We start from the raw sequence: 12,632 nt of genomic DNA on the forward strand, positions 1-12,632 counted from the left end.
CTTCCAAATTTAATTCATGACCTCTCTATTATCTGAAGGAAGACCTTTTATTATAGAAAATGTCTATTCTCCATGACTATGGAAGTGCCTTCCCAGTGTGTTCTTGTGGTTTGAGAGTCTGCCATTTATTGCAGTGTTACCCTTGTACCTGTGTTTGGTACTCTTTTGTAGCATGCACATGTCACTTTTCTCTTGTAACATAATGTTTGCTACCTCTTACATTTTGTTTGCTTTTAATACTTGCACAAGTGCCACCATTGCCTAGTAACGTTTGTTCTTGTGTTTGAGTGTCCTCCATTTATTGCAGTATTATACCTTTACTTGTACTTTGTACTCTTCTTTTAACCTGCACACATGTCACTTTTTCCTCCTGTAATGCACCGTTTGCTACCTCTTGTATTTTGTTTGCTCACAATTGTCACTTTTGCCTCATGTAATGTAACGTTTGCTTTTGTAATGTGTTCACTTGCAATTGTTCTCATGTATCAGTTCTGTTCCTATTGTGAAGCGCTCTGACACCTTCGGGTAAAGTCTGCGCTATATAAAAACGCATAAATAAAATAAACCCTCCCAATGCCCACTGCTCCCTGAACCCCCCAACCCTACCCCCTAACCTCATATTCTGTAGCAGCAGCACCTCTTCTCTTGTAAAATTCGGAGGAGAAAGAGGGCCCTGTGCCAGGCCCCTGCGCTTAAATACCCCCACCTCTCTGCCGAATTCCTAAGATTAAATTTATGACTGAGCTGACCCAGCACGGTGAAATGCTGGTCCAGCTCCTTCCCTGCCTCCATTCCCTTGTACCCACCCAGTACTGTACGGGTTCTGCTGCTCGGGGTGGCCTACACTAAGGCCCCCGGTCCAGCCACTATTCACCTCCCCTTGGGAAGTGAGTGGCCGAACCAAGGGGCATTCTGTGTGCTGACATTTACTAGCCACGTTTACAACCAGGGCGGCCTGGAGGCAAAGAACGGGGTTAGTAACTCCAGGGAAGAACATGAACATACACTATCACGGGCTGTGCAGCGAACAACATACACAGCTAAACATAACTCAAAATGAACGTATAATGCCATCTGCGAAAATATGCTTAACGCTATGGAGGCAAAATGTTCTAATGAAGCGCTTTAATTTCTTGTCGGGAGTAGGGAAGCACTATATGAATGTAATCACAGTACAATTCAGTCTTCACCTAGGCAATGTCACCAGCGAGACATTTTTATTTGCATATACAGCCAGGCTAACTTTATAAAACCTGCTGAAATTACAGCATTGTAGAAAAGATTTTTCAGCATTGTCCTAAGTGCATTTAATTAATTCCCCTTTGTTATTTGCTTTTAAAAGATGCATAACTATATAAGGAATCATACATAGCCCCTGTCAGATGAAATCTCGTTTTCTCCCTCTCTGAAAGTGCTACGTGTCAGATTTTGGGGGAAGTGAACAACCACGGCTGGAATTTTTGCTGAGTCCACTTCATAATCTGATATTTATTAAAAAAAATTGCTTGCCATTCAATACAAGTAATGTATGCACAAAGTCTCAGATGGACCGATATTTCTCCAGAGAGACGATCCCTCCTTTCAGATCCTTCCCTTAAAAAGAATAATGAGGGGGCAAGCTGTGATGAGTAAGGAGGCGGGGGAGGTGGTGTCAGACAGGAGCAGTCCGGAGCCCGGTGATTGATTGTAGGGGAGGGGTAGGGGCAGGGCTTTAAGTGGACCGGGTCTCACCGGGTCTGAGTACCAGCAGTTTTTTAAAGGGGGCCTCAAAACGGGGCTCTATCTGGCTCTGTTTTGTGCCTGCTGTCACTGCAGTCCGGTTTTTTCCAGACTGCAGTGACAGCAGGCACATCGATGTGTGTGTGCTCACACTGCTCTCTTCTCACTAGTGAAGAAGTTACAGCATGACGTCATGCCAGGTGAGCGTTCTAGGGGAAGAGAAATCCTTTAAAGAGACTCATTTTCTCTCTGGATTTCTCTTCTCTTTTTAAAACTCGGGAGCAGCAACACTGTCCTGGTGTCACTAGGGCTCCAAGTGGAAGCTTTTTCAATATTATATACAAGCCATAGTTGTTGCAGTTTATATTATGTAACTAACAACAATTGACAAAGCCAATAGTTCTGAATTGTTGTAGGTATGATGTTACTTGTTGTATCATATATATGGATGCAATGACAGAAACAGCAAAATTCACGTTGGGCGGCACACTAAGCTAAGCACAGATTTTTTAGCTCAAGTGTTTTAAGCCACGCCCTTAATTCTATTGACCACGCCCTTTTGACAGACCCACCAGTTTTGTCATCCTACTTAAAGCCCTGGGTAGGGGGATGAAGAGCAGAGTGTGGGGTGGAGGAGCCGGGGAAATACACAACATAGAAAGTGAAAGCAGTGAAGCTGATAAAGCTGCTTGCATTTTTCATCAGAGGGCAAATTTATTTTACAGCACATAATAGTGCAGGGACTCTGCGCTTCATTTTAATGGGTTATTACCAACATAGAAAAGACAGTACATTAAATACTTCTGAGGTTGTTACCAGCTTGCGTCCGAAGTCAGCTTCACTTTCATATCATATTCCTAATCCATGTCTGCAGGGGTTGGGGACCCCCTCGCTCTACCTAGGGACTCCTCTGCTGTACCAGCATATAACTGCAGGAGATACTCAGGGGGCGGGGGGAGGAGGGTCTGCACTATGCCTGGCTCAGCCCGTAGCATACAAATATATAGCTGGTAAATTAGGGTGCACCACTGACGTAAAGTGCTTGCTTTACTTGTCTGTTTCTAAGGCGTTATCAGCTCGGTTTCTAAAACCTTCAGTGTCAGAGTGAATCCAACATGCAGAAAACAGATCGACGTTAGAGACGTCCAAACACAACAAACATGCACGCCTGCATGTTACAATGCACCCTATGAATGAATGTTTGGTTCATTTTCCGATTCAGTATACTGGAGGTGAGCAAGCACCTTCCCGAAATTGCATGTTAGTTTAAGCGACGTACTAAACGGGTGATATTATCAATTTACGGCCAATAAGGACAACATAATTTTGATGTAAATAATAGGACAAACAGCTGCAATAAAAACATTGAAGTAGGTGACGTGCCTTTTTTTTGTTTTGCACGGCGCGGCCGCCATACTTGAAAATACAGCCCAACATGCCTCTCTGCAACCATTATAAAAAGAGTTCGCCGACAGAACACAAGAACAATGAGAGCGGAAAGAAACTGTACTTGGACGTTGGTTGTCTGCAAAAACGGAAGTGACATATAGCTGCGTGAACCATTCAGGAAGCAGCAAACAAGAGGAACACTTTTCGGAAACAATGTGAAGGCAGCAGGCGGAAGTTCAGTAATTTATCCAATTTACCCACTTCAAGAGGTCTTCCAGACAGGGCATGCACTCTGCCTAGGCTCGACCTAAAAACACGTCTACTGGTCCTACCATTCCAACTAAGAATAGACCACCACAGCTGAGGGAGGTGGGGGGCAGTGCGTGTAAACTGATTGTGGAAAGTTGTCCCCCACCACCACAGGCCTCAGACAAACTAGAGTTCTCAAACTAGTCGGTCCAAAGACAGTGAGAATGTTATAAAGGCAGGTTTTTTTCTGTACTGAATGCCGGAAATTGTAAACAACAGTTCCACGAGTCCCGAATTCGACGAAAGAATATACGGACTCATTTACAAGCTATTTGCGCCATCGTAGGTCACTTTTTTCTATGTTAAAAAGTGACGCACCGGCGGCGAAGGGCTTGTAAATAAGCCTTATGGTCTGGACATGGGCACAGAGAACCTTGAGAACGCTCACATTCGCAAACACCCCAAACATCGCGACGCCTAATACAGATTGCTGACACAACCAACATTGCTACGTTCCCACCCAAGACCTCTAAGAACGCGAGCGTGAGATCCGTTAAATGTGCGATTAAAAATCCGCAAAAGCATTTAGCGAACGTCCATCTTAGGTGAGGATAAAACACGTCCGATCCCGCAATGAATAGAGCGGTTTCGCTACTTCTTCGACGGCCATGTTGGATGTGGGTATAGTCAGCAAACCCCTGAAAGAAGGATAGGATCGCTGACGACGGCCATATTTTGACTCGGAAAGTCTTCAGGTTGAAGGTAATTCTAGATTACGTCGGCGGCCATGTTAAGTGCTGGTTAAAATTCTGCTCTGGTTAGCAGTCTGACACCATTTGCCTCACTAAATATGGCAGCCTCCATGCAACCGTAGGTTGTGTCTCTGGCTGTGTCTTTTGACAGTGAAGATGTTTCTCGCCCGGAGAGCGTTGTTTGCGACCTGCCGGACCCAGGGAAGTCGCTGTCTTTCGGGTTACTTCTTGAATAGTCCACAGAGCTCTGCTGCTCGCGTAGGGTCGGGCTGTAATGGAAGGACAAACGAGAAGCGAGGTGATTATTGGATGTGTGTCGATATGGAGAAATGCTAACGTTACTATGGGGCGATAATACATTCACTGGAAGCACGGTAATTTGTCATAGCTCCTAAGACTACTTTAATCCTTAATAAGGGCTGTCAACGAGGATAAGGCATAACAATCAGAGCTGCCGCCTTTGGGATTGGGGAACGGGGTTCAAGTCTCGTCGTTTGCTTATCCTATGATTCTAGGCAAATAACTTACTCTCCCCATGCCTTCAAACAATGAATGTGTGCTTGTAATGTAACTGGTGCTCATGGAAAGCTCTCCAATTCCTTCGGGTCGAGTGTGTTTTGTTTTGTATTTACATTGTTATGGATGCATCGCTTATGGGACTTATAATTACGGTGGCATTACCACTCTTAACAAATCTGACATTCTCTCAAATCGTTTGTTTAAAATGAACAAAATCTGGGTATGGATCCAGAGCTGAGGCAATTAAGTGCCTCGTGCACTTATCTGTGTGCATCGGTCTGCATGTGACATTGTGTCTCCCCCTAATAACCAGTATTGCTCCTTGGAAGCTATGCCAAGGACCACCAAAACCCTATGCTAGTCTTTATCATATTCCTGGCACAGTTGTCAGTTCATGACATAATAATGGCAGTGGAACCTGTGGCCAGGACTTTAAGTGGGATGAAAAAAACTGGGGAGTCTCTCAAAGGGCGTGGCCAATGATATTAACGGCGGGGCTTAAAACACGTAAGCTGAAAATCTGTGTTTAGCATAGTGTGCCGCCCGACTAGAATTATGCTGCTTCTGTCAATGCTTCCAGATATATGATACAACAAGTAACATCATACCTACAACAACGCAAGACTATTGGCTTTGTCATTGGTTGTTAGTTGCATAAGATAAATTAGCAGCAACTATGGCTTGTATATAATATTGAAAAAGCTTCCACTTAAAGCCCTGGTGACCACGACAATGTTGCTGCTCCTGATTTTCAGTCAGTCAGTCAGTCAGGATATCTTTATTCGACTTATTACAAGTCATACAAAGAAACATAGACAATAAACAATGAAACATAACATAGGATACATATGCCCATACATACATAGCCCAGCATTTTCATAAAAGCATTAAAACTACAGATAAAAGTTAAATACTATAAAAATGTTAAGACTATACAAATTCATTCATAAGAGACAAAAGTAATTCTGATAAAAAACCCTTAAAAATTTCTAAGGCGAGTTTTGACCGACAGCTTTTGCCCTAGCTGCGGCAACTAAAAAATTCGCGATGCAAAAGGTAGTGCGGGGATTTGACAAAAGCTGTAAATAAAGCAAGGCTGGACGAACCTGAGTGAAGCCCGCTTCTTTAAGGACAGGGAGTAGGTATTTTTTCCTCTGCTCATGAAAAAAGCTGCAAAACATGACGAAGTGCAGTGTGTCCTGCACCGAGAAGTCGTCGCATCTACAGGGTGGGGCTTCAACTGGCTTCTGCCATCCCTTATATGAACCAAGATGGTAGTGTATCAGGTTGAACCTGAACTTGGTTAGCAGAAACTTATGGTAGGGAACGGTTACAAAAATAAGATAAGGTGCAATTGAAGGGGCGCTAACCAAAAGGTTATGAGACCTAACTGATGGCTTCAATAATTCTGCATCCTCACGATGCGCTTCCTTCCTATCCATAAATGCCTTTTTTATGTGACCTATATCTTCAACCCTGATTTTGTCTGGGCATAGAAAGAGCTCAGGGCGGCCCAGGTCGGTAAAAGATTTAATTAGGTAGGCCATCCATGGGATACTACTATGTTTATCTAAAGATAAAACATCCTTCAAGATTGTATGGTTTAGTGGGAGGTCTTCGTTTAACCACAATTTCAACCATAGAATCAGGGGTGCTAAGCTCAGTAGATCTGACAAATACGGTAGGCCCACCTCTCGATGGATTGAGTAGGTTGGGGTAGACTGAGGTACAGATAGAAGGGATCTAATAAATCTGTTTTCCGCTCTCTGGATAGGGTCAAGATTAGCGTAGCCCCACAAAGGAGAACCGTAAAGTGCGATAGCCACTGGCTTGCTCTTATAGATCTTTAGAAGGGCTTCCATGGGCCGGGCTCCCAGCTTGCCTGCAAAACCAAGGATCGCTGAGGAGGATCTAATTACCGCCAACTTTTTGGCTCTTATCTGTGGTCCCCATGTTCCCTTTTGATCAAATAAAACACCCAAGTAGGGGAATGTCATTACCATTGAGACGGGGACCCCACTACAAAAGAAAGATTTGTGCCTTTTTTTGGTGCACTCGCGCCCCATTACCATAGTGTGTGATTTTGATACATTCACCTTCAAATCCAAATTATTCATAAAAATGCCAAATGCGTCCAACAGAGTCTGGAGGCCAACACCAGTTCGAGCAATCAGCACGGCGTCGTCAGCGTACAGGAGTGCCGGAATTTGCACATCCCCTGCACGTGGGACGTCCGCATTCAGGCCTCGCAGATGTGCCCCCAAGCCGTTGATGTAGATTGTAAAAAGCGTGGGGGCTAAGATGCAGCCTTGACGTACCCCCTTTAAGGATTTAAATAATGGGGTACATCTACCATTGTTTGACACTCGGACTGCTGCGAAGAGCTCCTGATGCATAGTGGCCATGAACGAGACCAAGGCTTCTTCGATGCCCAGCTCCAACAGGATCACCCACAATTTTGATCTATTAACAAGATCGAACGCCGATGAAAGGTCCATAAAGGCAAGAAACACAGACCCCTCCTTGGCTACAGTATACTTGGAAATGAGGAGATGCAAGTTAGTACATTGTTCAATGGTACCCTTTCTCTCTCTAAAACCGTATTGCAAGTCAGATAGGCCTCCACGGTCCTCGATGTTCTCCCTCAGTCTGGCTAACAGAACTCTGCCCAATATTTTTATGGTCGAGTCCAGTAGGGATATGGGCCTGTAGAAAGCGGGGTCGTCCCTGCGCCCTTTGTTCTTGAAGATGGGGACGATCGTGGATATGGCCCATGAGGCAGGCGCCGGGTTGCCGTTCACTGCATTAAACAAATTTGCCATAACCTCGGCCCATAGCTTGGGAGAGAACATGAAGAAGTCAGCCGGGACTCCATCCGGACCAGGTGCCTTGTGTTTGGTGGTTGCCAGGAGTGCTTTTTCCACTTCTTGCGAGTTGAAGATAATGGGGTGTACGTTTTTACTAGACAGCTGACCCCTGTTTCTGCCTTCGTCATCATCTCCCCCATATACATTTTTGAAAAAGGACAACCATGTTTCGTCAGCGATCACACAGTCCATGGGTGCGTTGTTATCTTCCGCAAATAGGGGCTGCCTCAAGATCTCCCAAAATCTCCTACTGTCCTTTAGTACAGCCGCGGAAAGGAGATTATCCCAGGTTTCGCGTTTGATTGCGTCTTTGCGTTTTTTTGTGGCCGCTTTGTAGATCTTCCTTTTTCTAGAGATTTCAGCTCTATCCCTGGGTACAAATTTTAGTGCCGCTAGCAGTTCTCTGTGTGCTTTCGAGCATTCATGATCTAACCAGCGCTTATGACCTTGTGCTCCCGGGGTGGGTTTGACCAGGAGATCCTTAGAGACTTGGGCGCAGATTGCCTCATAGGCTGCGACTATGGTGTGCCCTTGTGTATCCGGATTTCTACAGAGCTCAACTTGGGCTTTGATTTTGGGGAAGCATTTTTTATAGAAATTGTCCGGGATCACTTTAGCCCACTTCACACGTCTGTTTTGATCAGCGGTCCTCAGAGGATGTGCCACTTTCTCCGTTACTGGGGGAGCCCCCATGTAGGCACCCCAGGCCACTTCGAGAAGAACTGGGTTGTGATCACTGAAATGAGTGGGTACAGTGCAATAGGCCATAGTCCCGCTTAGAATTCCCCGAGTCACGAAAATGAAATCAATCACTGTACCATGTAGGGTGCCGGTAAAAGTTGGAATTCTCAGGGCGCAGTCAGGTTCAATTAAATCAAAGTTGGCCAGGAGTTCCTCAAGCTCCTGCCCCTCTACAGAATGTTCGAAATGAGGGCCCTGTATGGCTGCATCCTCAGCATCCTTTGCATCACTACCCTTGCAGGCTAATTCGCACAAATGAATATTAAAATCGCCTAATAAAATTAACTCATAAACAAAATTTATATCCTGAAGTACTGTATTTAAAATGTTATCTAGGCTTGCGATATTACGACCATTATAATCGCTATTCCTAGAATTATAAAAGTTTACATATAATGACTTACAGTCTTTACTGGTCACCCTCTCAATCATTAAAATGTTATCGGAATCAGAGCTTATCTGCCTTTTAAAGCCAGTGAGAACAAGATCGCCAAGCCCCCCTTGGCTCTACCCGCTCTACTAGGGACTGCAGGTTTAGTGAAACTAATGTACCCATCCCACCAAAGGTTATACGCCGTATCCCAGGTTTCTTGCAGGGCGATAATATGATGCTTAGAGATAAGACTTAGCCATGCATGATCCTGACGTTTGGCGTTTAAGCCCGCCACGTTCCAACTCATTATCTTACAGTGGTCAGTGGGTGGCCTTAGGTCTACTATCGCAATCTCATCTGCACTTTCAGCTATTGGTTGTTGCAATACCTGACCGCCACCTGTAACTAATGGGTCGCACGCCTCCTCCCGTTCTTGGACTACTTCTGGTTCGAGTCAGTCGCAGGAATTTAAGTCTGACAGAGGAGCAAATCTGTTGCCAGTACCAAATCCCCACTCAAAAGGGGTGGCTGCCTGGGCCTGTCCAAATGGAGCTAAGTTCCACAGAGGTTGTGGGGTTATTGGGTGTACCGGGAACTGATCGTTTCCCAACCATTGTGTTGGCCTAAGACCCCTGGTGTTATAATCATAGGCCCGTATACCAGAACCCCAAACATTCCCTCTTGGCTCTTGTACCAAAGGTGGCCTGATGTTTAGGTCATTTGGGCGATAGGGTCTACCTGGCTCCCTATAAGCTGTTGGTTGAGGCCAGTCATTATAATGTCGAAGTCTAGGGCCCCCTCCCCATCTGTCAGCATTGGTAGATCTTTTGTAGGTAGGAAGTTTAGGTAAGGTGGTAAACCTATTTTTGTCGAAAAAGAACTTGAGGGTGAGAGGAATTATGGAGCCACTACGTCGTTGGGGCGGGAAGATGTTGTTTAAGATGTCTGGGAGGACCTCGGCATTGGCAAAATTTAAGATGACACAATCCCCTTGAAACTTTTTGGGCTTGCTACCGATCCATGAAACCCTCCTTGACATAACAATATCCCCTGCCAACTTATCAAAACCCTGTTCTGTCATAAACATGTTATTGGTTAGCCAATACAACGCTTTGTCTTTTAGGTCCTGGTTGGACTCTACTTTGCCTTGTGTTAAAACTGGGACGTTGGCCAGCACCAGGACAACCGGCGAGGCTTCCAAGATAAATTGGGCAGAGATGTCCACTTGGTGTGCTTCCGCTATAGCAGCAGATGTACTAATGCTAGGGACTGCAGTATCTGCCACCTGGCCCACTGCAGGTAATGGTGGTAGTGAGGGTGATGGGGGCAGGAGTGACGGCCCTTGCTGTATGGGTTGCGAGCTACTCTCATTAGGGGTGGCTTCTACGTTTGTGGGTATTAAGTTTGTGACGAGGGAAGATAAATTTTCAACCTCGTCTGCCAGCTTACTATGTGCCGCACCCAACTTTTTTACCTCAGATGTTAACTTGTCCAATTTCCCTATCATGGGTTTGATTATGGTCCTGATTTTAATATCAATCATATCTTGGATTCGGTTAAAGAGGTCCTCGTCGATGGTACTTCTTGGCTCAATATCAGTGACGGGATCGGGCTGTTTCCTTACTCGAGTCGGGGGTGGTGTAGCGGCCTTCTTCCTGCTAAGATGTTTGCCCCCACGTTTCGCTGTAGATTTTCGACAAGCTCTGACAGCCCTTGTGGCAATTTGCGGAGAGTGAAGAGCTACTTCCGTGGCAGCTGTCTGCTGATTTAGATCATTGGTGGTGTTATCTGATAAGTCGATCAGATCTTGTCTATCTGATTGGAGGTCAGAATCAGCTTTATCCTCGGAGTCCGGATCTTGAGAAATCAGATTTTCTGGAATCCCTGGAAAATTATCTGGCAGTAGTTCAGATGTCTCGGAGCTTAGGGCGCTTGTCGATGGACTTGCTGACGGCAAAATGGGTGATTGACTCAACCCAAGAGATTGCCTACGCTTGTTATTGATATCGTTAACTACTTGCACAAGATATGAGTCTAAGGTGTTCACAGACTCAGCTGGGACAGGGACCCGTTTTTTCCCCATTCTTAGGGTAATAGCAGAAGAAAAAGCAGGAACCCTAACGTCAAGTCGAGCCGAGTAGGTTGTAGAACAGATGTACTGCTGGCAATGATGATGCGATAACAATACACGTGGCAGTAATGCAATGTAAGGACCAGAGAGTCACAATGGGTACAGTACCTTAGTTTGCAGCAGATAAGTGTAATGGGGATGGCCTAGCCTGGCCTTTTCGTGCCTCAGAGGGCCCGCCCTTTGCCCGGGCTTAGCCCGGCGCCTGCCCGCGCGCGTCCCGCGACGCGGGAAGGGATGCCCCTTTTTGTGCGCCTCCTGGCGCGCTCAGCCTCGACGCGACTTCCGTCCAGGTCGCGGAGGCTTCTGGGGCTTGTGGTCTCAACTCCCCCGCTCGGCGGCAGCACGGATGGTCAGAGGCTGCAGCGGGGGGAGGAGACCGGCGATGTCAGGGCAGCGTACTGGGCGCTACAAGCGGGTTCCGCGGTGGTAAGGGAAAGCCCAGCAAGCAGCAGCAGCGGACAGTTAGGGAGCTCCAAACAGCAGCAGGTAACCGGCAAAGACACACCACTCAAAGCTGCTCCTCAGCCCCCCACCTCCTCCGGATCGTAGCGCACACCTCTGCTCACAGACTCTTGCAGGTGCTTGGAGAAAGACTCACTTGGCACTCGCAGGCTGCCTGTGTTGTGATGGGGGCAGTGGCACCAGTCCTCTGGGTGCAGGCCGTGTGGAAAACCGGGTCTGGGTCTCTACCGCGATTTGCCAACTCTCCCCGGTCCTAAATCCACGGTGGGAGGGGGGCCGAGCGTCCTCAGGCGGCAACGGCGGCAGCTGCCTTCTCCTCGCTGGCTCTCGCTCGCCTCGCTCGCCTCTCCTCGTAATCCAGCACTGCACTGCCACCTAGCGTCCACCTAGGTACGCATCTCTATGACACTGGGTGTAGTTGGGGGAGGACTGATTTTCAAAAAGAGAATGGAAATCCATAGAGAAAATTACTCTCTATAAGGTATTTCCCTTCCTCTGCAACGCTCACCTGGCATGACGTCCTGTCGTAACTTCTCCACTAGTGAGAAGTGAACATGCGCACGTTGATGTGCCTGCTATCACCACAGGCCGGTAACAAACGGACCGCCTGTACCAGGGCACGAAACAGAGCCTGATAGAGACCCGTTTTGAGGTCCCCGTTAAAATGGGAAAGTATTATTTGTTTGGAAAATATGTGTATTTTGGTTTGCTGATGAATACAAAAGGATGCAAATAGAAAACACATTTTTAATTGATAGATTAATGATAATTGAAGCTAAATTGGGGAGACTTACTGTGGTTGTTATATCTTTTTTGCTGGAGGGCACGTAATGCTTTGGCAGTTATTTGGTTAGTCAGATGGAGGCATTTACAATTAATGAGCTTTTGCTAGTAATTTCTGCTGGTAACCTTGCCTAAAGTACTTGGATGATCACTACGGATAAACCTGCTTAGGATGGTTATAATCTAATGTTAACAGACGTGGTAAGTATTTTACAGTGATCAAATTTGCTAGGTAGTGGCGGTCAACAACATAAAAAAAATGATCGGCCACGCAGATAAGCTTGCAAACACATATACAGTCACAATCCGAAACACTCACACAATCAATCACACAGCAAGTCAGGAAGGTAAAATACATAAGTTTCAGTGACTTTGCAGAACGTCCTCACGCTTTCAAGTTTGTGGCTCTGACTCATCTGAGGACGAGGTGACGTAGGAAAGCAAACTGCACCTTATCCAATCCAAGGAAAACAGGAAGAGGTTAGTGGATCCAGATTTTTCTGCACACCTGCTTGTAATTGAGGATATTTTTGGGGGCTTTTACTTGTCATTGGCAATGGGAGACCTCTTCCCCATTAATTATGAAACTGAAAGATGTGCCAGGACAAGTAGATATCTTTATAGTCTTTTTGAATCCTTTTCTTGAA

General features: G+C 46.1%; 1 protein-coding gene across 1 annotated transcript in view; it reads left to right on the forward strand.

Annotated features, from left to right (window-relative positions):
* Nucleotides 1-4,149: 4,149 nt before the first annotated feature.
* MRPS15 (mitochondrial ribosomal protein S15) overlaps nucleotides 4,150-12,632 on the forward strand; it is a 153,897-nt gene continuing 145,414 nt past the window's right edge. The window contains exon 1 of the mRNA XM_086958744.1: nucleotides 4,150-4,407. Within this exon, the coding sequence (XP_086814870.1) occupies nucleotides 4,266-4,407 (142 nt within the window). The 5' untranslated portion in view covers nucleotides 4,150-4,265. The remainder of the gene's footprint in view (nucleotides 4,408-12,632) is intronic.

Source organism: Lissotriton vulgaris, chromosome 2_1 (assembly GCF_964263255.1).
Source record: "Lissotriton vulgaris chromosome 2_1, aLisVul1.2, whole genome shotgun sequence".
Lineage (NCBI taxonomy): Eukaryota > Metazoa > Chordata > Amphibia > Caudata > Salamandridae > Lissotriton > Lissotriton vulgaris.